We start from the raw sequence: 24,769 nt of genomic DNA, 5'->3' as shown, positions 1-24,769 counted from the left end.
GAAGGTCACTGCAGTGGCTCCAGCCCAATCTTTGAGTCGGTGGTGCGATGATCAGAGGAGCCCTGTTGACGTAACTGACCCCATATTCATGTGGTGGGCTGCGGAGCTCGGGGGTATGTAGATGTGCTTTTACCAGCACTTTAACACTGCATACATTTCAACTGTTCTCTGAAGAAATGTCCTTAGAGGAAGTGTGAGTGTTTGCTAGAGAGAGAGAGAGAGAGAGAGAGAGAGAGAGAGAGAGAGAGAGAGAGAGAGAGAGAGAGAGAGAGAGAGAAAAGAGAGGAGTGATTATTTCAAGAATGATTATAGATTCATTCATTTGTAATTCAAATCTGGAATTCGACCAGCAAAATAAACCTGGTTTTAATTTCGGGAAAGAAGACATTCTTCATTCAAACAGGGTTTGTTTTATGTCATTAGCTCATTAAGGATGAAATATTGAAACGTATCTAAAATCAATGATTCACTCACCCACGGCACACATACATGCATTTTTAAATAATACAGAGGTCCGGACCTGCATGGAGCACAATTCTGGAGAATATTTACTTGTTTACTTTCCTCCACTAACAGTGCTGCTTAAGAATATAACATTAACATATTATTATTATCTAACTTTTTAATTCATGTTTCCTCTAGATTAGATTAGATTAGATTCAACTTTATTGTCATTGCACAGTAGTAGAACTTACACAATGAAATGCGGTTTTGCATCTAACCAGAAGTGCCAAAAAAATGGCAGTTAAAGTGCAGAGATGGAATATGTAAATAAATATGAAGTACAGTTAGAAATATACATGGAATATAAATGGAATATGAACAGTATTAAGAGGTAAGGTATGATATAAGAATGATGAATACAATAAGAGCAAGATAAATATATAAAAATATGAATACACTATAGGTGGGATAATACAGCAGGAATAATACAGTAGGAATAAGTTAACACTTCATCATTACTACTGCAAAGACAGTAGTAATGACAGTAGAGTGTTTTATCTATTGTTCCCAGAGCCAGTTGTAAACGTGCCACGGCAACTAAAGGCAGACTGTGGGACTCAGTCCACAGAACCATTGATGGGTCCCAGTCGCCTCTGCTGCAGAGCACTGGTCACCTGTTTTTTCAAAGCTTATCAGCTTATTATTGAACGGGTTGTGTTTTCAAATCTCGACAACTTCCACACTGCACTTCCTTGGGCCCTTAACAATGCACATGTCACGTGTGAAGCCGAGAAGATGAACGCTTCTCGAGATATGAAAGTCACAGAACAACATACAGACTAAATAGACAAAGAGAGATTAGTGGAATTAGTCGTTAGATGATAGATAGTATCCATCATATCTGTTCTTTATCAAAGGACCTTTTGTGAATCTTCTAATAATTCATTCTGTGTCTTTGCAGTAATGGCTGTTGTTTTCAAAGGCCTGAGTTTCCTTGAGACCCTGAAAGAATCCATAGACAACATTAAGTTATCAGATGTCAGGGACGCGGTGGAAGATCTCTTGATCAGTAGGATCAACTTGGCTGTGGTGGGAAACCGCGGTGATAGAAAAGACTCCTTCATCAACTCCCTCCGTGGCCTCGGACCTGGGGATGAGGGGGCAGCTCCTGCTTCAACCCCGTGGCCTCAGAGGACGTGGCAGGCTACCCTGACCCTAAACACCCTGACTTCCACCTGTGGGACCTGCTGCCTGTGCCCGACACCTCCACATTCGAACCTGAGGGATACATGGATAGAGTTAAATTCGTCCGCTACAACGCTGTCTTCATGGCATTCACACATACGCCCATCCCAACAGTGTGCAGGTGTTCTTGGAAGCCCACTCACTGCAGAGACAAACGGTGTACTGGGTTCTCTTAGCTTCTGTAGGAGATCCAGAGAAGAGCCTCGAAGAGAAGAGGAAAGCCTGTCTGGAAACACTGAGGTCACAGGGTGTGATCAGACTAAAGTCTACGTGGTCAGACCCTCCACCCTGGAGAAAATCAGGAAGTGATTCCTCAGAAAATGAGGAAGTGGGAGGAAGTGCATGTGAGTGCTGTTTCCTGGCTTGCATTACAGGGGATGATGAAATTTCTTTTGCATCCCCTTTCAAAGTGAGAACACTTTCTTCTTCTGTAAAGTCTCATTCTCGGAGGGAGGCTGTGTGTGACAGACTGATACAAGTGGGTCCTCTGAGGTAAGAACAAGCTTCTATGATTATTTATCTACTCATGATCTTAATCTTAATCTACTAGAGTAAAATATAGTGTTTCAGAAGTTTTATTTACAGTATATACAGTGAAAAAAACAAGATGAATTTTTTCTTAATAAAATGTATAATAATTTAAAACCCTTTTTCTTCGATTCAGTTGAAAACCTTTTTTTCAAATGAAAATTCAAACATCATTTTCAGAAGTCGTAGTTCCCTGAAGACTGAGATGAACCCAAAGAACCAGATATGACTTTTTAAACAGACTAAAGGTTCACAAATTAAAATGTAATAAATACACTGTTATTATTCCAGTCAACATATTTTATGTGTTCTTGGGTGTCTTTGAATAAAAGGGATATGAACAAGTAGCTAATCTGAAATAAAATAAACCAGAAACAAACAATATTTTTGTTATTAAAGGAAAAAATAAAATAAACTCTGGGATTAACAAAAACATGTGGCCCAAATATTCCATTTTAAAATAATTACATTTCATTTCCTTTAATAAATGACAAATTCTGCATAGAGGTGAGGTGACATGTGTTTTCAAACCACAAGTTCACAACCATCTTGACATGAGGAACAAACAAAGACAACTCTGTCAGTACAATAAATGGAAAGAGGAAGAAGGAAATTCTGATTCAAGCTGAAAAAGAAATTGATCACATTTTTTACAGTAAAAAGAGGTAGTTCTGTGATCTTAAGATGTTTTATCAACTTTTCAGTTTATACTTGTTTCAGAAATCCAGTTGTAGTCCCACATGAGATGGAGGCTCAGACAGTCACGTGGTTGGTTTTTCTGGTCCTAATAAAACGTAAGGATTTTATTTCTCCACTTTGAAAATAATGTTGTTGTTTTTTTCCAACATTTGCATTAAAGATTAACTGACTTCTCCACTTGTGTTTCAGCAACAAATGTTTCTACAAGTGACCCTGGAATTACCGTTAAATGTATGTACACTAAAAATCTGAATATTTCAATATATTTCAGAATATACATAAAATTACAATTAGTGGACAAATGTGTCCTTCCTGCCCCGAGCAACCAAGGCTCCTCTGGGTGGAAATATAATTAATAACCAAACGTACATGAAAAATGAACACTTGAACATTAAACAGTGATAAAAACTACAGAAACCATCTTTGAGTTAATTTTAGTTGATGTGTATTTTGACTTCTTAGTTCAGTCCATGTCCTGTTCACAAAAATTCATGAGGTGACATTTATGCTGCAGTCAGACACCAGGTGGCGATCTAGACAATTTGGGTTCACTTTTAGTCGATGGTTTGAACTATTCTAGATCAGTTGTGCCAAACTGACTGAGCAGTTTGGCACAAAAAGCTTAACTCTGCATAGTTTCTCAGTCAATTTGGCTACAAAAACCTGTCATAAAATAATAAATAAACAAATAAAAACTAGACCTACGTAAAATCAGTGAATGAAGTAAGATAAAAGTGTGTTTTCAGCTCTTGACTCAGTCTGCTGTATGTCCTCGTTCAGGCTGTTTCAGAGCCTCAGGGCTCTTGTTTCAAAAGCTTTGTCTTAGTAAAATAAATTGTATCTGCTGGACTGATGAAGAGGAGTTCAGGAGCTTCAGGAGAGGAGCTCCCTTTACCACTGATTGTTGGATATTTAGCTTTGTAGTACTTTTACATTTACAATAAACTCATGTAACACAGACTAGAGGGAGGAAAAACAATAAAATCATGATTCTTTAAAGAATATTCTGCTTCCTCTCTACAGACCCGCCAACTGAACCTAAACTGTCTATGAGTTCTGAGGTCACAGAAGGTCAGACCATCACCATCAGCTGCACTGCTGAAAGTTTCCCACAGTCAACTCTCACCTTGATCAGGACCGACCCATATGATCAGACTTTAATAATCACTGAAACTTATCATTATTCACGACCAATCAACTCTCTCTCCCACGAGTTTACTGTGACTTCAGTCGACGCTGGCTGGTACGTCTGCCGTGCCCTGAACACTGAGGGCGTAAAGGACAGCAAGCAGAAGAAGTTGGTGGTGAAATGTGAGTCTTTCAGCTGCAGCTTTTTTTTTTTCAACCAAACAGATCAAACCAAATCTTCCTTTAATAAAACTTTGGATGTAGAAGTATCATTTCTCATGAATTTTTCTATTAACTATTACTTCTGACAGTTGAAACAATAGCACCTGTGAAATGAATGACCTAAAGTAAATGTGTCTTTTTGGTTAAGTTCTGTAGAGTTTAGAAAATATCAATAAACGACCCTATATAAAGTCATTTAATCTATGAATTATAAATAAAAATGATCCAGTTATATTACGTGGTGCCACTCTGCCACTTAATGAATACTCCTGCTGAACTACTGTGCTGCTTATATAAATTATGTATTCAGGGCCTGTACTAGTAATGGAGTATTTTTGTAATGCGACATTTCTACTTTTACTTAAATCTTTGTAATTCTTCCACCAGAGTAAAGTATAATTCTGTTAAATTATAGCTTTGTGTCTTTAAGCACTTATACGTTTTCTTATAGTATCATTTGTGGTGTAATTGTGTAATGCAATGAATTATTTTCACAGAATTGCAAGTTATTGTGCTCTCTTATATAAATTACTCCACTTCCTACAAATTAACCATGAAATAGACCCTGATGAAATAAAAAAACATGTATTATTAAGGATCACTCTATATTATAAAGACCAGTATATTGTACAGTGATTAAATCTGACAGTTCTCTGTTTTCTATATCTTTGGTTACTGCAGACAGTCCCAAACATGTGACATTTCAAGCCAATCCTGGTCTTGATGTGGTTGAAAATGTGTCGTTGACCCTGAGCTGTTCCGTTGAGTCCAACCCACCAGTGAGCTCTGTCACCTGGAGGAAGACGACTGATGGGAGAGAGGAAATCATCCAACAGACTCAGACTCAGACCTTCACGGTGAATTCAGCCGGTCCCTCTGACAGTGGACTGTACAGCTGTGAAGCCACCAATGACATTGGAAGTGGAAAGTCACAGCCAGCTGAGGTTAAAGTCAGATGTGAGTAGACTGAAGCACTTGTGATGGTGAATGGATAAACAAGGAGGATATATTCTACATTACTGTGTATAAAGTAAATACTGATCAGACGTGCTGGTTCCCAAAAAAAGAGGACAGATGTGATGTCATTCAAAATAACGTTAAGCAAAGCTGATGAAAAAACAGTAGTTTAAAAGGAATAGTAACCTAAAATCAGTGCCTGTAGTTTGTTTCAAAGAGAAATTGCTTGGAAAACATTGAAAGTTTCACCAGGTGAATCTAAAGCCAGTCTATTTTATCTTATATTGTTTTAATGCCCATTGACTGGTGCGAGATCAAGTTTCCCATTCTTTTCAGTCTGGCTTTAAAGAGCATCAATAATGTCACTCCACTTGTTGTGTTATTCATGTTTCATCTTTGATGATGTTAACAAAATTGCGTTGTCTTTTCTCCTGAATTTCCCGGGCTAGTTTCTCCAAAACACACACACATCACGGAGTCAGCAGAGAATCAGGAGCTTGACGGGAGGAGCTCCGTGATGCTGAGCTGCTTCAGTCACAGCTTTCCCCCAGTCCAACACTACTCATGGTACAGGAAGAGTCAGGACGAGGGAAAGGATGAACTTGTGTCCGAGCATCAAAACCACACAGTGTACTCAAACCAGCCAGGAGTTTACTACTGCATCGCACAAAATGAAGCAGGTCACAGTTTGTCTGATCCCGTCCGTCTGTTTGAACGTGAGTGAATTTCAAGGTCTTATAACTATATAATAATAATAATAATATAATAAGGTCTTGAGGGAATTTCTTTCAACTTAGTTAAATGTTCAGTTTGACTTGTGTCCTCACAAAGCTGTGAACTCAAACAAAGCATATATTTGCCTTGTAAAAGCAATGTCCACGTAGCGTCTTGAGGGAATCCTTTCACATTTGGCACAAACACATAATTAACTCTTTTAGTAACTGATTTGGTTTGGAAGCCAACGGTCAAAGGTCAAGTTCACAGTGGCCTCATAAAACACGTCTTTTGGCCTCTTGAAAGTCATGTTACAAAACGGCCTTTAGAGAAATTACTCAACTTTCGATGAGAACTCAAAGATGTGAAGTGATTAGATATCAGTGGTCAAAGGTCACAGTGGCCTCATCACGCCGGGTTCACACCGGACGGTAAAGCGCAGCGCTGCGCTAATAGTATCACATACTTTTGCTGTTATTTTACTGTGGCCCTGAGAGCTCAAATAACAGCAACTTAAGAAAACACATGCAAGTGGACAAAACACAAGCAAAGTAAGAAAACATCTTCATCAAGTTCACAATACAACACAACACATTACAGAAACGCGCTGCAAATAGACAGACGCACTGCAAATAGTGAAGAAACGACAACGGAAGTGTTTCCAGAGGACAGCTAAAAGGGATGGACACCGCTGCCACAGGAGACACTAAAACGTCCACTACATCATACAAATTCGGTTCCGCACAGGGGTCGGCAACCCGCGGCTCTGGAGCCGAACGCAGCTCTTCAGCCCCTCTGCAGTGGCTCCTTGTACAGTGCTGTGCATATGTTTCGCGATCGCTGAACTTAGCGAATCAGTTTTCATATTATTAACGTGAACATAACGATGAACGTGAGTGAACTTCACATTAATTTTTTAAATCATCATCGTATCAGGCCCTCATGAAATACCAGGAGCGGGCGTGGGGGGGTATGTGTGTGTCCTCTGGAAACACTTACGTTGTGTTGTCGCCCTCTATTTGCAGCGCGTTTCTCTTTTTTTGCAGCGCGTGTTTCTATTTGCAGCGCGTTTCTGTAATGTGTTGTATTGTGTTGTGAAATTGATGAAGATGTTTTCTTACTTTGCTTGTGTAAGCAAAGTAATAAGTTTAATTTTAATTCATTCATTAAACTTATCCAACATTTCTTTGAACTAAGAACGTCTCATTCAACATGACTGAAGTGGCCTTTTGTCATAACTTGATATATTTAGATATCACTTCTCAAAACAACTTTACAAACTGCTTCCCAAATAACAAAAAAAGTAAAAACACATCAAAATATGAATATAAATTTTAAAACAAATAAAAAATCTGTTATAAAAGAATAAAAACAAGACCTACGTAAAAATCAGTGAATGAAGTAAGATAAAAGTCTGTGTTCAGCTCCTCACTCAGTCTGCTGTATGTCCTCGTTCAGGCTGTTTCAGAGCCTCAGGGCTCTCGTTTCAAAAGCTTTGTCCCCAAACTTTGTCTTAGTAAAATAAATTGTATCTGCTGGACTGATGAAGAGGAGTTCAGGAGCTTCAGGAGAGGAGCTCCCTTTACCACTGATTGTTGGATATTTAGCTTTGCAGTACTTTTACATTTACAATAAACTCATGTAACACAGACTAGAGGGAGGAGAAAACAATAAAATCATATTGTGCCTTCTTTAAAGAAGATTCTGCTTCCTCTCTACAGACCGGCTAACTGAACCTATACTGTCTATGAGGTCTGAGGTCACAGAAGGTCAGACTATCACCGTCAGCTGCACTGCTGAAAGTTTCCCACAGTCAACTCTCACCTTGATCAGGACCAACACACATCATGAGACTTTAATAATCAAGGAAACTTATCATTATTCACGACCCATCAACTCTCTCTCCCACGAGTTTACTGTGACTTCAGTCGACGCTGGCTGGTACGTCTGCCGTGCCCTGAACACTGAGGGCGTAAAGGACAGCAAGCCGAAGGAGTTGGTGGTGAAATGTGAGTCTTTCAGCTGCAGCTTTTTTTTTTCAACCAAACAGATCAAACCAAATCTTCCTTTAATAAAACTATCGATGCAGAAGTATCTTTTCTCATGTATTTTTCTATTAACTATTACTTCTGACAGTTGAAACAATAGCACCTGAGAAATGAATGACCTAAAGTAAATGTATCTGTTTGATTAAGTTCTGTAGGGTTTAGAAAATATCAATAAACGACCCTATATAAAGTCATTTAATCTATGAATTATAAATAAAAATGATCCAGTTATATTACGTGGTGCCACTCTGCCACTTAATGAATACTCCTGCTGAACTACTGTGCTGCTTATATAAATTATGAATTCAGGGCCTGTACTAGTAATGGAGTATTTTTGTAATGCGACATTTCTACTTTTACTTAAATCTTTGGCATTCTTCCACCAGAGTAAAGTATAATTCTGTTAAATTATAGCTTTGTGTCTTTAAGCACTTATACGTTTTCTTATAAAGAGCATCAATAATGTCACTCCACTTGTTGTGTTATTCATGTTTGATCTTTGATGATGTTAATAAAATGACGTTGTCTTTTCTCCTGAATTTCCCGGCTAGTTTCTCCAAAACACACACACATCACGGAGTCAGCAGAGAATCAGGAGCTTGACGGGAGGAGCTCCGTGATGCTGAGCTGCTTCAGTCACAGCTTTCCCCCAGTCCAACACTACTCATGGTACAGGAAGAGTCAGGGAGAGGAGAGGATGGAAATTGTGTCAAAGCATCAAAACCACACAGTGTACTCAAACCAGCCAGGAGTTTACTACTGCACCGCACAAAATGAAGCAGGTCACAGTTTGTCTGATCCCGTCCGTCTGTTTGAACGTGAGTGAATTTCAAGGTCTTATAACTATACAATAATAATAATAATATAATAAGGTCTTGAGGGAATTTCTTTCAACTTAGTTAAATGTTCAGTTTGACTTGTGTCCTCACAAAGCTGTGAACTCAAACAAAGCATATATTTGCCTTGTAAAAGCAATGTCCACGTAGCGTCTTGAGGGAATCCTTTCACATTTGGCACAAACACATAATTAACTCTTTTAGTAACTGATTTGGTTTGGTAGCCAACGATCAAAGGTCAAGTTCACAGTGGCGTCATAAAACACGTCTTTTGGCCTCTTGAAAGTCATGTTACAAAACGGCCTTTAGAGAAATTACTCAACTTTCGATGAGAACTCAAAGATGTGAAGTGATTAGATATCAGTGGTCAAAGGTCACAGTGGCCTCATCACGCCGGGTTCACACCGGACGCGAAAGCGCAGCGCTGCGCTAATAGTATCACATACTTTTGCTGTTATTTTACTGTGGCCCTGAGAGCTCAACTAACAGCTACTTAAGAAAACACATGCAAGTGGACAAAACACAAGCAAAGTAAGAAAACATCTTCATCAAGTTCACAACACAACACAACACATTACAGAAACGTGTAGCAAATAGTCAAACGCGCTGCAAATAGACAGACGCACTGCAAATAGTGAAGAAACGACAACGGAAGTGTTTCCAGAGGACAGCTAAAAGGGATGGACACCGCTGCCACAGGAGACACTAAAACGTCCACTACATCATACAAATTCGGTTCCGCACAGGGGTCGGCAACCCGCGGCTCTGGAGCCAAACGCAAATCTTCAGCCCCTCTGCAGTGGCTCCTTGTACAGTGCTGTGCATATGTTTCGCGATCGCTGAACTTAGCGAATCAGTTTTCATATTATTAACGTGAACGTAACAATGAACGTGAGGGAACGTCACATTAATTTTTTAAATCATCATCGTATCAGGCCCTCATGAAATGCCAGGAGCAGGCTTGGGGGGGTATGTGTGTGTCCTCTGGAAACACTTCCGTTGTGTTGTCGCCCTCTATTTGCAGCGCGTTTCTCTATTTGCAGCGCGTGTTTCTATTTGCAGCGCGTTTCTCTATTTGCAGCTCGTTTCTCTATTTGCAGCGCGTTTCTGTAATGTGTTGTATTGTGTTGTGAAATTGATGAAGATGTTTTCTTACTTTGCTTGTGTAAGCAAAGTAATAAGTTTAATTTTAATTCATTCATTAAACTTATCCAACATTTCTTTGAACTGAGAACGTCTCATTCAACATGACTGAAGTGGCCTTTTGTCATAACTTGATATATTTAGATATCACTTCTCAAAACAACATTACAAACTGCTTCCCAAATAACAAAAAAAAGTAAAAACACATCAAAATATGAATATACATTTTAAAACAAATAAAAAATCTGTTATAAAAGAATGAAAACAAGACCTACGTAAAAATCAGTGAATGAAGTAAGATAAAAGTCTGTGTTCAGCTCCTCACTCAGTCTGCTGTATGTCCTCGTTCAGGTTGTTTCAGAGCCTCAGGGCTCTCGTTTCAAAAGCTTTGTCCCCAAACTTTGTCTTAGTAAAATAAATTGTATCTGCTGGACTGATGAAGAGGAGTTCAGGAGCTTCAGGAGAGGAGCTCCTTTTACCACTGATTGTTGGATATTTAGCTTTGCAGTACTTTTACATTTACAATAAACTCATGTAACACAGACTAGAGGGAGGAGAAAACAATAAAATCATATTGTGCCTTCTTTAAAGAAGATTCTGCTTCCTCTCTACAGACCGGCTAACTGAACCTATACTGTCTATGAGGTCTGAGGTCACAGAAGGTCAGACCATCACCGTCAGCTGCACTGCTGAAAGTTTCCCACAGTCAACTCTCACCTTGATCAGGACCAACACACATCATGAGACTTTAATAATCAAGGAAACTTATCATTATTCACGACCCATCAACTCTCTCTCCCACGAGTTTACTGTGACTTCAGTCGACGCTGGCTGGTACGTCTGCCGTGCCCTGAACACTGAGGGCGTAAAGGACAGCAAGCCGAAGGAGTTGGTGGTGAAATGTGAGTCTTTCAGCTGCAGCTTTTTTTTTTCAACCAAACAGATCAAACCAAATCTTCCTTTAATAAAACTATCGATGCAGAAGTATCTTTTCTCATGTATTTTTCTATTAACTATTACTTCTGACAGTTGAAACAATAGCACCTGAGAAATGAATGACCTAAAGTAAATGTATCTGTTTGATTAAGTTCTGTAGGGTTTAGAAAATATCAATAAACGACCCTATATAAAGTCATTTAATCTACGAATTATAAATAATAATGATCCAGTTATATTACGTGGTGCCACTCTGCCACTTAATGAATACTCCTGCTGAACTACTGTGCTGCTTATATAAATTATGAATTCAGGGCCTGTACTAGTAATGGAGTATTTTTGTAATGCGACATTTCTACTTTTACTTAAATCTTTGGCATTCTTCCACCAGAGTAAAGTATAATTCTGTTAAATTATAGCTTTGTGTCTTTAAGCACTTATACGTTTTCTTATAAAGAGCATCAATAATGTCACTCCACTTGTTGTGTTATTCATGTTTGATCTTTGATGATGTTAATAAAATGACGTTGTCTTTTCTCCTGAATTTCCCGGCTAGTTTCTCCAAAACACACACACATCACGGAGTCAGCAGAGAATCAGGAGCTTGACGGGAGGAGCTCCGTGATGCTGAGCTGCTTCAGTCACAGCTTTCCCCCAGTCCAACACTACTCATGGTACAGGAAGAGTCAGGGAGAGGAGAGGATGGAAATTGTGTCAAAGCATCAAAACCACACAGTGTACTCAAACCAGCCAGGAGTTTACTACTGCACCGCACAAAATGAAGCAGGTCACAGTTTGTCTGATCCCGTCCGTCTGTTTGAACGTGAGTGAATTTCAAGGTCTTATAACTATACAATAATAATAATAATATAATAAGGTCTTGAGGGAATTTCTTTCAACTTAGTTAAATGTTCAGTTTGACTTGTGTCCTCACAAAGCTGTGAACTCAAACAAAGCATATATTTGCCTTGTAAAAGCAATGTCCACGTAGCGTCTTGAGGGAATCCTTTCACATTTGGCACAAACACATAATTAACTCTTTTAGTAACTGATTTGGTTTGGTAGCCAACGGTCAAAGGTCAAGTTCACAGTGGCCTCATAAAAGACGTCTTTTGGCCTCTTGAAAGTCATGTTACAAAACGGCCTTTAGAGAAATTACTCAACTTTCGATGAGAACTCAAAGATGTGAAGTGATTAGATATCAGTGGTCAAAGGTCACAGTGGCCTCATCACGCCGGGTTCACACCGGACGCGAAAGCGCTGCGCCGTGCTAATAGTATCACATACTTTTGCTGTTATTTTACTGTGGCCCTGAGAGCTCAACTAACAGCTACTTAAGAAAACACATGCAAGTGGACAAAACACAAGCAAAGTAAGAAAACATCTTCATCAAGTTCACAACACAACACAACACATTACAGAAACGCGCAGCAAATAATCAAACGCGCTGCAAATAGACAGACGCACTGCAAATAGTGAAGAAACGACAACGGAAGTGTTTCCAGAGGACAGCTAAAAGGGATGGACACCGCTGCCACAGGAGACACTAAAACGTCCACTACATCATACAAATTCGGTTCCGCACAGGGGTCGACAACCCGCGGCTCTGGAGCCGAACGCAGCTCTTCAGCCCCTCTGCAGTGGCTCCTTGTACAGTGCTGTGCATATGTTTCGCGATCGCTGAACTTAGCGAATCAGTTTTCATATTATTAACGTGAACGTAACGATGAACGTGAGTGAACGTCACATTAATTTTTTAAATCATCATCGTATCAGGCCCTCATGAAATACCAGGAGCGGGCGTGGGGGGGGTATGTGTGTGTCCTCTGGAAACACTTCCGTTGTGTTGTCGCCCTCTATTTGCAGCGCGTTTCTCTATTTGCAGCGCGTTTCTCTATTTGCAGCGCATGTTTCTATTTGCAGCGCGTTTCTCTATTTGCAGCGCGTTTCTCTATTTGCAGCGCGTTTCTCTATTTGCAGCGCGTTTCTCTATTTGCAGCGCGTTTCTCTATTTGCAGCTCGTTTCTCTATTTGCAGCGCGTTTCTGTAATGTGTTGTATTATTGTGAAATTGATGAAGATGTTTTCTTACTTTGCTTGTGTAAGCAAAGTAATAAGTTTAATTTTAATTCATTCATTAAACTTATCCAACATTTCTTTGAACTGAGAACGTCTCATTCAACATGACTGAAGTGGCCTTTTGTCATAACTTGATATATTTAGATATCACTTCTCAAAACAACATTACAAACTGCTTCCCAAATAACAAAAAAAAGTAAAAACACATCAAAATATGAATATACATTTTAAAACAAATAAAAAATCTGTTATAAAAGAATGAAAACAAGACCTACGTAAAAATCAGTGAATGAAGTAAGATAAAAGTGTGTTTTCAGCTCTTGACTCAGTCTGCTGTATGTCCTCGTTCAGGCTGTTTCAGAGCCTCAGGGCTCTCGTTTCAAAAGCTTTGTCTTAGTAAAATAAATCGTATCTGCTGGACTGATGAAGAGGAGTTCAGGAGCTTCAGGAGAGGAGCTCCCTTTACCACTGATTGTTGGATATTTAGCTTTGCAGTACTTTTACATTTACAATAAACTCATGTAACACAGACTAGAGGGAGGAGAAAACAATAAAATCATAATGTGCCTTCTTTAAAGAAGATTCTGCTTCCTCTCTACAGACCGGCTAACTGAACCTATACTGTCTATGAGGTCTGAGGTCACAGAAGGTCAGACCATCACCGTCAGCTGCACTGCTGAAAGTTTCCCACAGTCAACTCTCATCTTGATCAGGACCAACACACATCATCAGACTTTAATAATCACTGAAACTTATCATTATTCACGACCCATCAACTCTCTCTCCCACGAGTTTACTGTGACTTCAGCCGACGCTGGCTGGTACGTCTGCCGTGCCCTGAACACTGAGGGCGTAAAGGACAGCAAGCAGAAGGAGTTGGTGGTGAAATGAGAGTCTTTCAGCTGCGGCTTTTTTTTTCAACCAAACAGATCAAACCAAATCTTCCTTTAATAAAACTATCGATGCAGAAGTATCTTTTCTCATGTATTTTTCTATTAACTATTACTTCTGACAGTTGAAACAATAGCACCTGAGAAATGAATGACCTAAAGTAAATGTATCTGTTTGATTAAGTTCTGTATGGTTTAGAAAATATCAATAAACGACCCTATATAAAGTCATTTAATCTACGAATTATAAATAATAATGATCCAGTTATATTACGTGGTGCCACTCTGCCACTTAATGAATACTCCTGCTAAACTACTGTGCTGCTCATTTACATTATGTATTCAGGGCCTGTACTTGTAATGGAGTATTTTTGTAATGCGACATTTCTACTTTTACTTAAATCTTTGTAATTCTTCCACCAGAGTAAAGTATAATTCTGTTAAATTATAGCTTTGTGTCTTTAAGCACTTATACGTTTTCTTATAGTATAATTTGTGGTGTAATTGTGTAATGCAATGAATTATTTTCACAGGTTTGCATGTTATTGTGCTCTCTGTTATATAAATTACTAGCCTGGATGCCAGACGAATTTAGCCCCGCCCACAACATTTTTGGTCGGGCAGTTCGGTCTGGAGTCGCTCCATTGGGAAAAAATTATGGGGCGTGTTTCAACTGACCAGGAAGTAAAATTCCTCTTCGCTCAACTGGATAGACCTACAACCAATCAGAGCAACGTAGTATGTGACGTATGCTAAGCAACGCATTGTGAGTTATTTACTGGGTTCACACCGGACGCTTCAGCGCAGCGCCAAGCCTTAAATAACAGCTGGCTCCCATCCACTCCCATGTTAAAACTTTGTGCCGGTCACACCGGAGGCTGAAGCACCGCGAGGCAGCCTTGGCGCAGCGCGGTGCTTCAGCCTCCGGTGTGACTGGCACAAAGCCGTGCAGCGATCTACTGGATCAACGGGTGATATTATTAGCGCTGCCCGGCGGTTCAGCGTCGCTTCAGTGTCCGTTGTGAACAGCCAAGCGCCGGGGCGATAGGGATTAGCACGGTGCTTTGGCGTCGCCTCCACGTTCTGTGTTCCTCTTTCAAAATGAATGCGCTGTCGATGTCTTCTAAAACAGACTCAATGGCAGCATCTACACATCTCAGCTCGCCAGCGGCAGGCATGTTTGTTGAAAACGAATTCAACCCGAGGGCACTGTGATGACGTGGCTGATTACGTTACCGTTGATCATCTGTCAATCATCGTATAAAGCCCGCCCTGACAATCTGATTGGCCCGGTCGGGCCATAATTTTTTCCCAATGGAGCGACTCCTGACCGAACTGCCCGACCAAATCTGTTGTGGGCGGGGCTAAATTCGTCTGGCATCCAGGCTAATAAATTACTCCACTTCCTACAAATTAACCATGAATTAGACCATGATGAAATAAAAAAACATGTATTATTAAGGATCACTCTATATTATAAAGACCAGTATATTGTACAGTGATTAAATCTGACAGTTCTCTGTTTTCTATATCGTTGGTTACTGCAGACAGTCCCAAACATGTGACATTTCAAGCCAATCCTAGTCTTGATGTGGTTGAAAATATGTCGTTGACCCTGAGCTGTTCTTTTGAGTCCAACCCACCAGTGAGCTCTGTCACCTGGAGGAAGACGACTGATTGGAGAGAGGAAATCATCCAACAGACTCAGACTCAGACCTTCACGGTGAATTCAGCCGGTCCCTCTGACAGTGGACTGTACAGCTGTGAAGCCACCAATGACATTGGAAGTGGAAAGTCACAGCCAGCTGAGGTTAAAGTCAGATGTGAGTAGACTGATGCACTTGTGATGGTGAATGGATAAACAAGGAGGATATATTCTACATTACTGTGTATAAAGAAAATACTGATCAGACGTGCTGGTTCCCAAAAAAAGAAGACAGATGTGATGTCATTCAAAATAACGTTTAGCAAAGCTGATGAAAAATATTGTAGTTTAAAAGGAACAGTAACCTAAAATCAGTGGCTGTAGTTTGTTTCAAAGAGAAATTGCTTAGAAAACATTGAAAGTTTCACCAGGTGAATCTAAAGCCAGTCTATTTTATCTTATCTTGTTTTAATGCCCATTGACTGGTGCGAGATCAAGTTTCCCATTCTTTTCAGTCTGGCTTTAAAGAGCATCAATAATGTCACTCCACTTGTTGTGTTATTCATGTTTGATCTTTGATGATGTTAACAAAATTGCGTTGTCTTTTCTCCTGAATTTCCCGGGCTAGTTTCTCCAAAACACACACACATCACGGAGTCGGCAGAGAATCAGGAGCTTGACGGGAGGAGCTCCGTGATGCTGAGCTGCTTCAGTCACAGCTTTCCCCCAGTCCAACACTACTCATGGTACAGGAAGAGTCAGGGCGAGGGAAAGGATGAACATGTGTCCGAGCATCAAAACCACACAGTGTACTCAAACCAGCCAGGAGTTTACTACTGCATCGCACAAAATGAAGCAGGTCACAGTTTGTCTGATCCCGTCCGTCTGTTTGAACGTGAGTGAATTTCAAGGTCTTATAACTATATAATAATAATAATAATATAATAAGGTCTTGAGGGAATTTCTTTCAACTTAGTTAAATGTTCAGTTTGACTTGTGTCCTCACAAAGCTGTGAACTCAAACAAAGCATATATTTGCCTTGTAAAAGCAATGTCCACGTAGCGTCTTGAGGGAATCCTTTCACATTTGGCAAAAACACATAATTAACTCTTTTAGTAACTGATTTGGTTTGGTAGCCAACGGTCAAAGGTCAAGTTGACAGTGGCCTCATAAAACACGTCTTTTGGCCTCTTGAAAGTCATGTTACAAAACGGCCTTTTAGAGAAATTACTCAACTTTCGATGAGAACTCAAAGATGTGAAGTGATTAGATATCAGTGGTCAAAGGTCACAGTGGCCTCATCACGCCGGGTTCACACCGGATGCGAAAGCGCCGCGCTGCGCTAATAGTATCACATACTTTTGCTGTTATTTTACTGTGGCCCTGAGAGCTCAACTAACAGCTACTTAAGAAAACACATGCAAGTGGACAAAACACAAGCAAAGTAAGAAAACATCTTCATCAAGTTCACAACACAACACAACACATTACAGAAACGCGCAGCAAATAATCAAACGCGCTGCAAATAGACAGACGCACTGCAAATAGTGAAGAAACGACAACGGAAGTGTTTCCAGAGGACAGCTAAAAGGGATGGACACCGCTGCCACAGGAGACACTAAAACGTCCACTACATCATACAAATTCGGTTCCGCACAGGGGTCGGCAACCCGCGGCTCTGGAGCCGAACGCAGCTCTTCAGCCCCTCTGCAGTGGCTCCTTGTACAGTGCTGTGCATATGTTTCGCGATCGCTGAACTTAGCGAATCAGTTTTCATATTATTAACGTAAACGTAACGATGAACGTGAGTGAACGTCACGTTAATTTTTTAAATCATCATCGTATCAGGCCCTCATGAAATACCAGGAGCGGGCGTGGGGGGGGTATGTGTGTGTCCTCTGGAAACACTTCCGTTGTGTTGTCGCCCTCTATTTGCAGCGCGTGTTTCTATTTGCAGCGCGTTTCTCTATTTGCAGCGCGTTTCTCTATTTGCAGCGCGTTTCTCTATTTGCAGCGCGTTTCTGTAATGTGTTGTATTGTGTTGTGAAATTGATGAAGATGTTTTCTTACTTTGCTTGTGTAAGCAAAGTAATAAGTTTAATTTTAATTCATTCATTAAACTTATCCAACATTTCTTTGAACTGAGAACGTCTCATTCAACATGACTGAAGTGGCCTTTTGTCATAACTTGATATATTTAGATATCACTTCTCAAAACAACATTACAAACTGCTTCCCAAATAACAAAAAAAAGTAAATACACATCAAAATATGAATATACATTTTAAAACAAATAAAAAATCTGTTATAAAAGAATGAAAACAAGACCTACGTAAAAATCAATGAATGAAGTAAGATAAAAGTTTGTTTTCAGCTCTTGACTCAGTCTGCTGTATGTCCTCGTTCAGGCTGTTTCAGAGCCTCAGGGCTCTCGTTTCAAAAGCTTTGTTGCCAAACTTTGTCTTCGTATCTGCTGGACTGATGAAGAGGAGTTCAGGAGCTTCAGGAGAGGAGCTCCCTTTACCACTGATTGTTGGATATTTAGCTTTGCAGTACTTTTACATTTACAATAAACTCATGTAACACAGACTAGAGGGAGGAGAAAACAATAAAATCATAATGTGCCTTCTTTAAAGAAGATTCTGCTTCCTCTCTACCAGAGGCGTCAATTGGGTATGGCAAGGTATGGCAGCTGCCACACCTTGGCTCCAGGGGAAAATGTAAATGTTCGTTTTAAAAAAATTAATTTATGGAATTACTCTGTGTCAATTTGTATTGATTATTCTATTATTTAATACATATAAATTAAATACAAATGAAAATCAGAACAACACAATCGATTTCTCTAGTCTAGATATTATCTTTCCCAATACTTATCGTAACGTATCCCCCCTCCCTATCTTGAAATGTGGTATCTCCTGACGAGAAGCCGCCGGAGGTCAGAGCGGGTCATGTTATCGCGTTTTTTTTTATTTTTCGGCTAAGCTAATTAACTAAAATGAAAAGAAAGCAAAGAACTTTAGAATCTTTTTTTATCAAAAAAAAGGCAGGTGAAGGTGATGGCTCCAATGTTGCCCCAGCAGCAGAGGGAGAAGGACCAGGTATTGAAGGTTGGATTCAAGCTGTTAACGAGGCTGTTAGCCACTCCAGCACCTGCGCCGGGGATGCAGATGCTAACAGGGAGACGGAGACTACATGCATGGAGGCTGAGAACTCGTCCACACCGACTTCTCGAATTGAATCCGAGTCTGAGTCCCCACCAATTTCTCAGATTGAAAGAGCTGGATCAGACGTGGACAGCGATAAGGAAGGTCAAGGCCCGGGTGCAGCAGCAGTAGCAGCCTCTGGGTCAACTGGAGCAGAGAAGAAGGATATTAGTGGATGTAAAACAGACGGACTCAGGCGTCCTCGTTTGACCCACTTCCCAACTAGTGTGTATCAGGAATATGACTGGGTTGAATATTCTGCGCAAGAAGATGCAGTTTATTGCTTTGCATGCCGTCATTTTGGAGGAGCCTCAACTTTAACAGGTGACAGGCATGGACTGCGTGTGTTCATAGACACTGGATACACATGTTGGAAGAACATGAAAAAAAATCTCCGGGATCATCAAGGGAGCAGTAGACACAATTGTGCTGCATTAGCGTGGTCTAACTTTAAGGCTGTGATCAGCGGACATAAGGAATCCATCGCAAGTCGGATTGACGCAAACAGGACAGATGAGGTGCAGGAGAACCGGGCTCACGTCAAATCCTTGTTCAAAATCACGTCATTTCTGGGAAGACAGGCCCTCCCTCTCCGTGGCCACAACGAGAGAGATGAGGATGAAAATAAAGGAAATTTCCTTGAACTTTTGGACGTTATTGCAACAGATGACAGGAACGTGAAAAGCAAACAGGAACGCAGGTATGCGCACTATTCTTCCCCAGAAGCCCAGAATGATATGGTGAGAGTTATTGGGGAAAATATCAGAAGTATAATCATAAATGAAGTAGGAGAAGCACGGTACTTTTCAGTGTTAGTGGATGAAACGAAAGACCTGTCTAAGAAGGAGCAGCTGGCCATTTTGATCCGTTATGTACATGACGGGATTATAAAGGAAAGAGCCATTAGAACCTATCACATGAAGGACCTGACAGCTGAATCCCTGGCCCAGAAAATAATAAAGGAATTATCGAGTTTAGATATTCAGCTGTGTGTTGCACAATGCTACGATGGTGCAAGTGTTATGCGGGGTAATGTGCGTGGAGTGCAGGCTTTAATACGTGAAAAAGTGCCGCATGCAGCGTATATACACTGTCATGCACATAGACTAAATCTTGTGCTTGTGAGCTCGATAACTGAAATACCAGAGATGGCAGAGTTTTTTGGTGTTGTTCAAACACTATATACTTTTATTGCAAATAGCAATACCAGACACATGCTTTTCATTGAGGCTCAAAAGAAGTTGGGACACAACAAAATACTGCACTTGGAGCGCACCTGTCCCACTCGGTGGCTGTATTGGTATAGGGCTCTACAGAAGATAAAACTGCGCTACGAGGCTATACTAGCTGTGTTAGATGCCACTATTGACGCTCATGCAGAGGGTTCAACTGAAGCTGCTGGACTTCGGACAAATATGCTGACAGTCACTTTTGTTGTGCGTCTTCATGTCCTAGAAAAAATCTTAAATCTCACTTATGGACTGTCTGAACAGCTTCAGACAAAAGACATTGCAATCACGATGGCTTCCAACCTCATACGGAGTACTAAGGCCCAGCTGGAAAAGATGAGGTCAGATAAAGAGTACCAGGACACACTGAGCAGAGCCAAGGCATTTTCCACAGAGCTCGGCCTCCCAAGCAGCGACACTGCCCCTCTGCGACCAGCAAGAGCACGGAGTGTGTCCAAAGCCTTGGCAGGGTTTATTGTCGGATCATCCAGTGGCCAGAGACAAACAGGAGATGACCAAGAAAAAAGACTATACTTTGAAACACTGGACCGCTTCATCTCTGAGTTAGATCGCCGATTTACAGATAATGATGAGCTACTTAATGCTATCCAGGCATTTGATTGTTCATCTCCCCATTTCATGGATGTAGTTAAAATGGAACAGTTTGCACAACTCTATGATGAACTGTTCGACACCACCCTTCTCAGTTCCCAGTGTCACACAGCAAAAGCTTTCCTTGAACTTGAGATGAAGGAGGACGTGGAGGAGGAGAAAAACATAATGCTGGCTTTGACACGACTGAAGACCATGTCTGTCGCTTTTTCAGAGGTCATCAAGCTATTCAAGATCGCAGCAACAATTCCTGTCTCCACTGCATCCAACGAAAGATTCTTTTCTGTTTTAAAAAGAGTCAAGACTTACCTGCGGACCACCATGAGCGATGACAGGCTCACAAACCTCATGTTGATGGCTGTTGAGCCTGCTGTCGTAAAATCCCTGGACGCAGATGAACTCGTCAATAACTTTGCTGCTTTGAGGACCCGCCGTTATCCACTTGTGGAATAATTAATAAAGTTCATCTCAAAGTAAGATACCCAAACATCTTATTAATATGATTTCTCTTTCTCTTTTCTTCTCCCTCCCTCCCTCTCCTCTCTCCCTCCCTCCCTCCCTCCCTCTCCTCTTTATATTTGGACTTTAACAGTTTACAGCAGTTTACCTGGTATGTTCACGGGATATTGTTGCAATTACATAGTGAATGAAGTGAACAGAAAGAGTGAAATTGTGTCAGAAAGGCTATTACTGCTGTCTAACCCTGCCGCTTGCTATCCATGGTGCTGAAAACGGATGCGTAACGGCGCATTTGACTGAATTGATTGATTGACGTGCGTAGTTAAGTGTTTGTGTCCATAGTTACTTGCGCTAGCGGGATGTGAGTGAGGCTGCATTTGAAAAAGTTCAAATTTTCCTAACCACACAGAAAAGCTACATAGCAGACTTGTCACTTTTGTTATGATTATTTGCTGGGCATGTATATTGATTGATACTGTAGTTAAGTCATGTGACTAGTAACCTTGCCATACCTTAGCTTTGGCTGAATTGACGCCACTGCTCTCTACAGACCGGCTAACTGAACCTATACTGTCTATGAGGTCTGAGGTCACAGAAGGTCAGACCATCACCGTCAGCTGCACTGCTGAAAGTTTCCCACAGTCAACTCTCATCTTGATCAGGACCAACACACATCATGAGACTTTAATAATCAAGGAAACTTATCATTATCCCACGAGTTTACTGTGACTTCAGCCGACGCTGGCTGGTACTTCTGCCGTGCCCTGAACACTGAGGGCGTAAAGGACAGCAAGCCGAAGAAGTTGGTGGTGAAATGTGAGTCTTTCAGCTGCAGCTTTTTTTTTTTCAACCAAACAGATCAAACCAAATCTTCCTTTAATAAAACTATCGATGCAGAAGTATCTTTTCTCATGTATTTTTCTATTAACTATTACTTCTGACAGTTGAAACAATAGCACCTGAGAAATGAATGACCTAAAGTAAATGTGAATTCACTAGCGAATCAGTTTTCATATTATTAACGTGAACGTAACGATGATTGGAGTGAACGTCACGTTAATTTTTTAAATCATCATCGTTAGCCTGGATGCCAGACGAACTTAGCCCCGCCCACAACATTTTAGGTCGGGCAGTTCGGTCTGGAGTCGCTCCGTTGAGGAAAAATTATGCCCGACCGGGCCAATCAGATTGTCAGGGCGGGCTTTATACGATGATTGACAGATGATCAACGGTAACTTAATCAACCACGTCATCAAAGTGCCCTTGGGTTGAATTTGTTTTCAACAAACATGCCTGCCGCTGGCGAGCTGAGATGTGTAGATGCTGCCATTGAGTCTGTTTTAGAAGACATCGACAGCGCATTCATTTTGAAAGAGCAACACAGAACGTGGAGGCGACGCCAAAGCACCGCGCTAATCCCTATCGCCCCAGCGCTGGGCTGTTCACACCGGACACTGAAGCGACGCTGAACCGCCGGGCAGCGCTAATAACATCACCCGTTGATCCAGTAGATTAAAACCATATACTTACTTGTTGCTCCAACATTAAGCAACAGCGTCCCAACATGTGTCCTCCTTGGTGTTGTCTTTATACAACATGTTTCGAGGATCATACAACTCACTGCACTTCTCCACTTCAATTATTAATTTAATGTCATCCATGTTGAAGAACTTCTCCGCTGTTTGCTCCGTTAAATGTCGGGTGTCGGGGGTAAATTACGTATTCTCCACTCAAGCCTATGTGGAGAATACGTAGCCCCCCCCCCTCTCTCTCTCTTTTTATCTGTATCACTGCTTGTGTGGCTGTAGTGGATGGGCAGAGGGGGACATTTAATAATGTCATTGGTCAAATTAAAACTCCAGGAAAACAGAAGGGGACTTCAAAGTATGGGATGCATATTTGATCATTTATATCATATAAATATATGTCATCAATATCGTTTAAAATCGTTTTTCAGTGTGTTTCCTGGTGCGATACGCTCGCGTCAAGCGCAAAAAATAGACTCGACCCCGAAACGATCGCTGCACGGCTTTGTGCCAGTTACACCGGAGGCTGAAGCACCGCACAAACCGGCACAAAGTTTTAACATGGGAGTGGATGGGAGCCAGCTGTTATTTAAGGCTTGGCACTGCGCTGAAGCGTCCGTTGTGAATCCGGGTTAGTAAATAACTCACAATGCGTTGCTTAGCATACGTCACATACTACGTTGCTCTGATTGGTTGTAGGTCTATCCAATTGAGTGAAGAGGAATTTTACTTCCTGGTCAGTTGAAACACGCCCCATAATCACAGCCCAATGGAGCGGTCTCAGACTCACATTCTGACTAGAATTGTGAGTCTGACAACATCAGGCTACATCATCGTATCAGGCCCTCATGAAATACCAGGAGCGGGCGTGGGGGGGTATGTGTGTGTCCTCTTGAAACACTTCCGTTGTGTTGTCGCACTCTATTTGCAGCGCGTTTCTCTATTTGCAGCGCGTTTCTATTTGCAGCGCGTTTGTCTATTTGCAGCGCGTTTCTGTAATGTGTTGTATTGTGTTGTGAAATTGATGAAGATGTTTTCTTACTTTGCTTGTGTTTTGTCAACTTGCATGTGTTTTGTCAACTTGCATGTGTTTTCTTAAGTTGCTGTTCGTTGAGCTCTCAGGGCCACCGTATATTTAAGCCTGTGATCACTTCTGACGTGTTACAGCTGTAAAACTACTAATTCTTCTAAATACTCTAAATTATGTCATAATGTCAATAATATGGAATCAAATATGTTTTAATGTTGATATTACAAAGCCTCCGAAGTCCCAAAGTGTGTTATTAGTTTCAATTTGAGAACACACGATGCTAGGATCTGAAACAAGACAACATGTGCACATTAGATCTAAAAATGATGAATAAATAATCTATCAGGATATCTACAACTGGCTCTACAGGCAGATGTGTCTTTTACTGTTCAAGCTGCTCCCTCCTTGTACTTCCATATCCTGCCCTCACTGCTTGCCCTGTCAGTAGCTGTCTATCAGTGCACTTCTATCTCAGTGTACTGGGGCCAGTGATTAAGAGACAACCTGCACAACATCTATTTTAGAGCATGAATGAAGAGATCCAGTTGCTGCTTGATAATCATGTGGTTAGAGGAAACAAAACCCGTCAGGAGATGAAACCTCCCCTTCATCCATTTATTCTGTCAACAAACAAAACAATTAAATCAAGGAAAATGTCTGCAAGTCCTAAAAGAATAAGATGTGCATTAAATCCAGAAATTCTCAATAATCTATAAACTATCTCGGCTCTCATCCTAGAATGAACCAGAGAGCCTGCAGAACTATGATGACGTTGGTAATGCACCTGCACGTGCACCAACATCTTCAAATCTATTTGACGACCACACCAGTGAAGGTGAAGTGGAGCTTGACTATCCACAGGTGAGATTCACAGCGACGCCCCGACTTCAGATGACCAACAGAGACTCCAGCAGCTCACATGAAGATGAGAGTGTTTACTCTGACGTCAGGATTTGACCCGAGATGTTCTCGGCCTGCTTTTTACAGCTACCTCGGGCCTGAGGAAGTTTATATTTACAATAAGTCATCACAGAGAGTCTGAAGAGTTCATGTGTTAAGAAAAATAGGTCGTAGCTGTAAATCTACATTAATGTAAGCTGGGCAACAAAACCCTGCGTGTTGCCATCAGGAGTATTTTAAAACTGGTTAGCAAGAAGGCACAGAAGTTACATTACTGAGCTTAAATATAATAT

At 40.9% G+C, this 24,769-nt stretch overlaps 2 protein-coding genes across 4 annotated transcripts; both read left to right on the top strand.

Annotated features, from left to right (window-relative positions):
* The first annotated feature begins 1,407 nt into the window (after positions 1-1,407).
* LOC128448719 (interferon-inducible GTPase 1-like) lies at positions 1,408-1,998 on the top strand. The gene is given in 4 exon segments (XM_053431493.1): positions 1,408-1,615; positions 1,618-1,785; positions 1,788-1,940; positions 1,943-1,998. Coding segments are annotated over 4 exon segments (585 nt in total).
* Positions 1,999-2,094: 96 nt separating this feature from the next.
* On the top strand, positions 2,095-24,439 carry LOC128448381 (B-cell receptor CD22). Of its 3 annotated transcripts, none has more exons than XM_053430991.1 (12): positions 2,095-2,181; positions 2,938-3,011; positions 3,106-3,147; positions 3,940-4,227; positions 4,948-5,223; positions 5,673-5,939; positions 7,659-7,946; positions 8,537-8,803; positions 10,579-10,866; positions 15,416-15,691; positions 16,142-16,408; positions 24,315-24,422. In XM_053430991.1, exons 2-12 carry the CDS (start codon positions 2,963-2,965, stop codon positions 24,317-24,319), a joined length of 2,313 nt encoding a protein of 770 aa, XP_053286966.1. In that variant the 5' UTR covers positions 2,095-2,181; positions 2,938-2,962; the 3' UTR covers positions 24,320-24,422. The 3 variants fall into 3 exon arrangements, with proteins under 3 accessions (XP_053286966.1, XP_053286965.1, XP_053286967.1); XM_053430990.1 differs by lacking the exons at positions 15,416-15,691; positions 16,142-16,408 and adding exons at positions 11,457-11,723; positions 13,580-13,867 and having other exon boundaries at positions 2,096-2,181; positions 24,315-24,439; XM_053430992.1 differs by lacking the exon at positions 16,142-16,408 and having other exon boundaries at positions 2,096-2,181; positions 24,315-24,408.
* The last annotated feature ends 330 nt before the right edge of the window (positions 24,440-24,769 follow it).

Source organism: Pleuronectes platessa, chromosome 9 (assembly GCF_947347685.1).
Source record: "Pleuronectes platessa chromosome 9, fPlePla1.1, whole genome shotgun sequence".
NCBI lineage: Eukaryota > Metazoa > Chordata > Actinopteri > Pleuronectiformes > Pleuronectidae > Pleuronectes > Pleuronectes platessa.
Note: the sequence above shows the minus strand (reverse complement) of the source record. Positions and strands in the feature narration are given on the sequence as shown.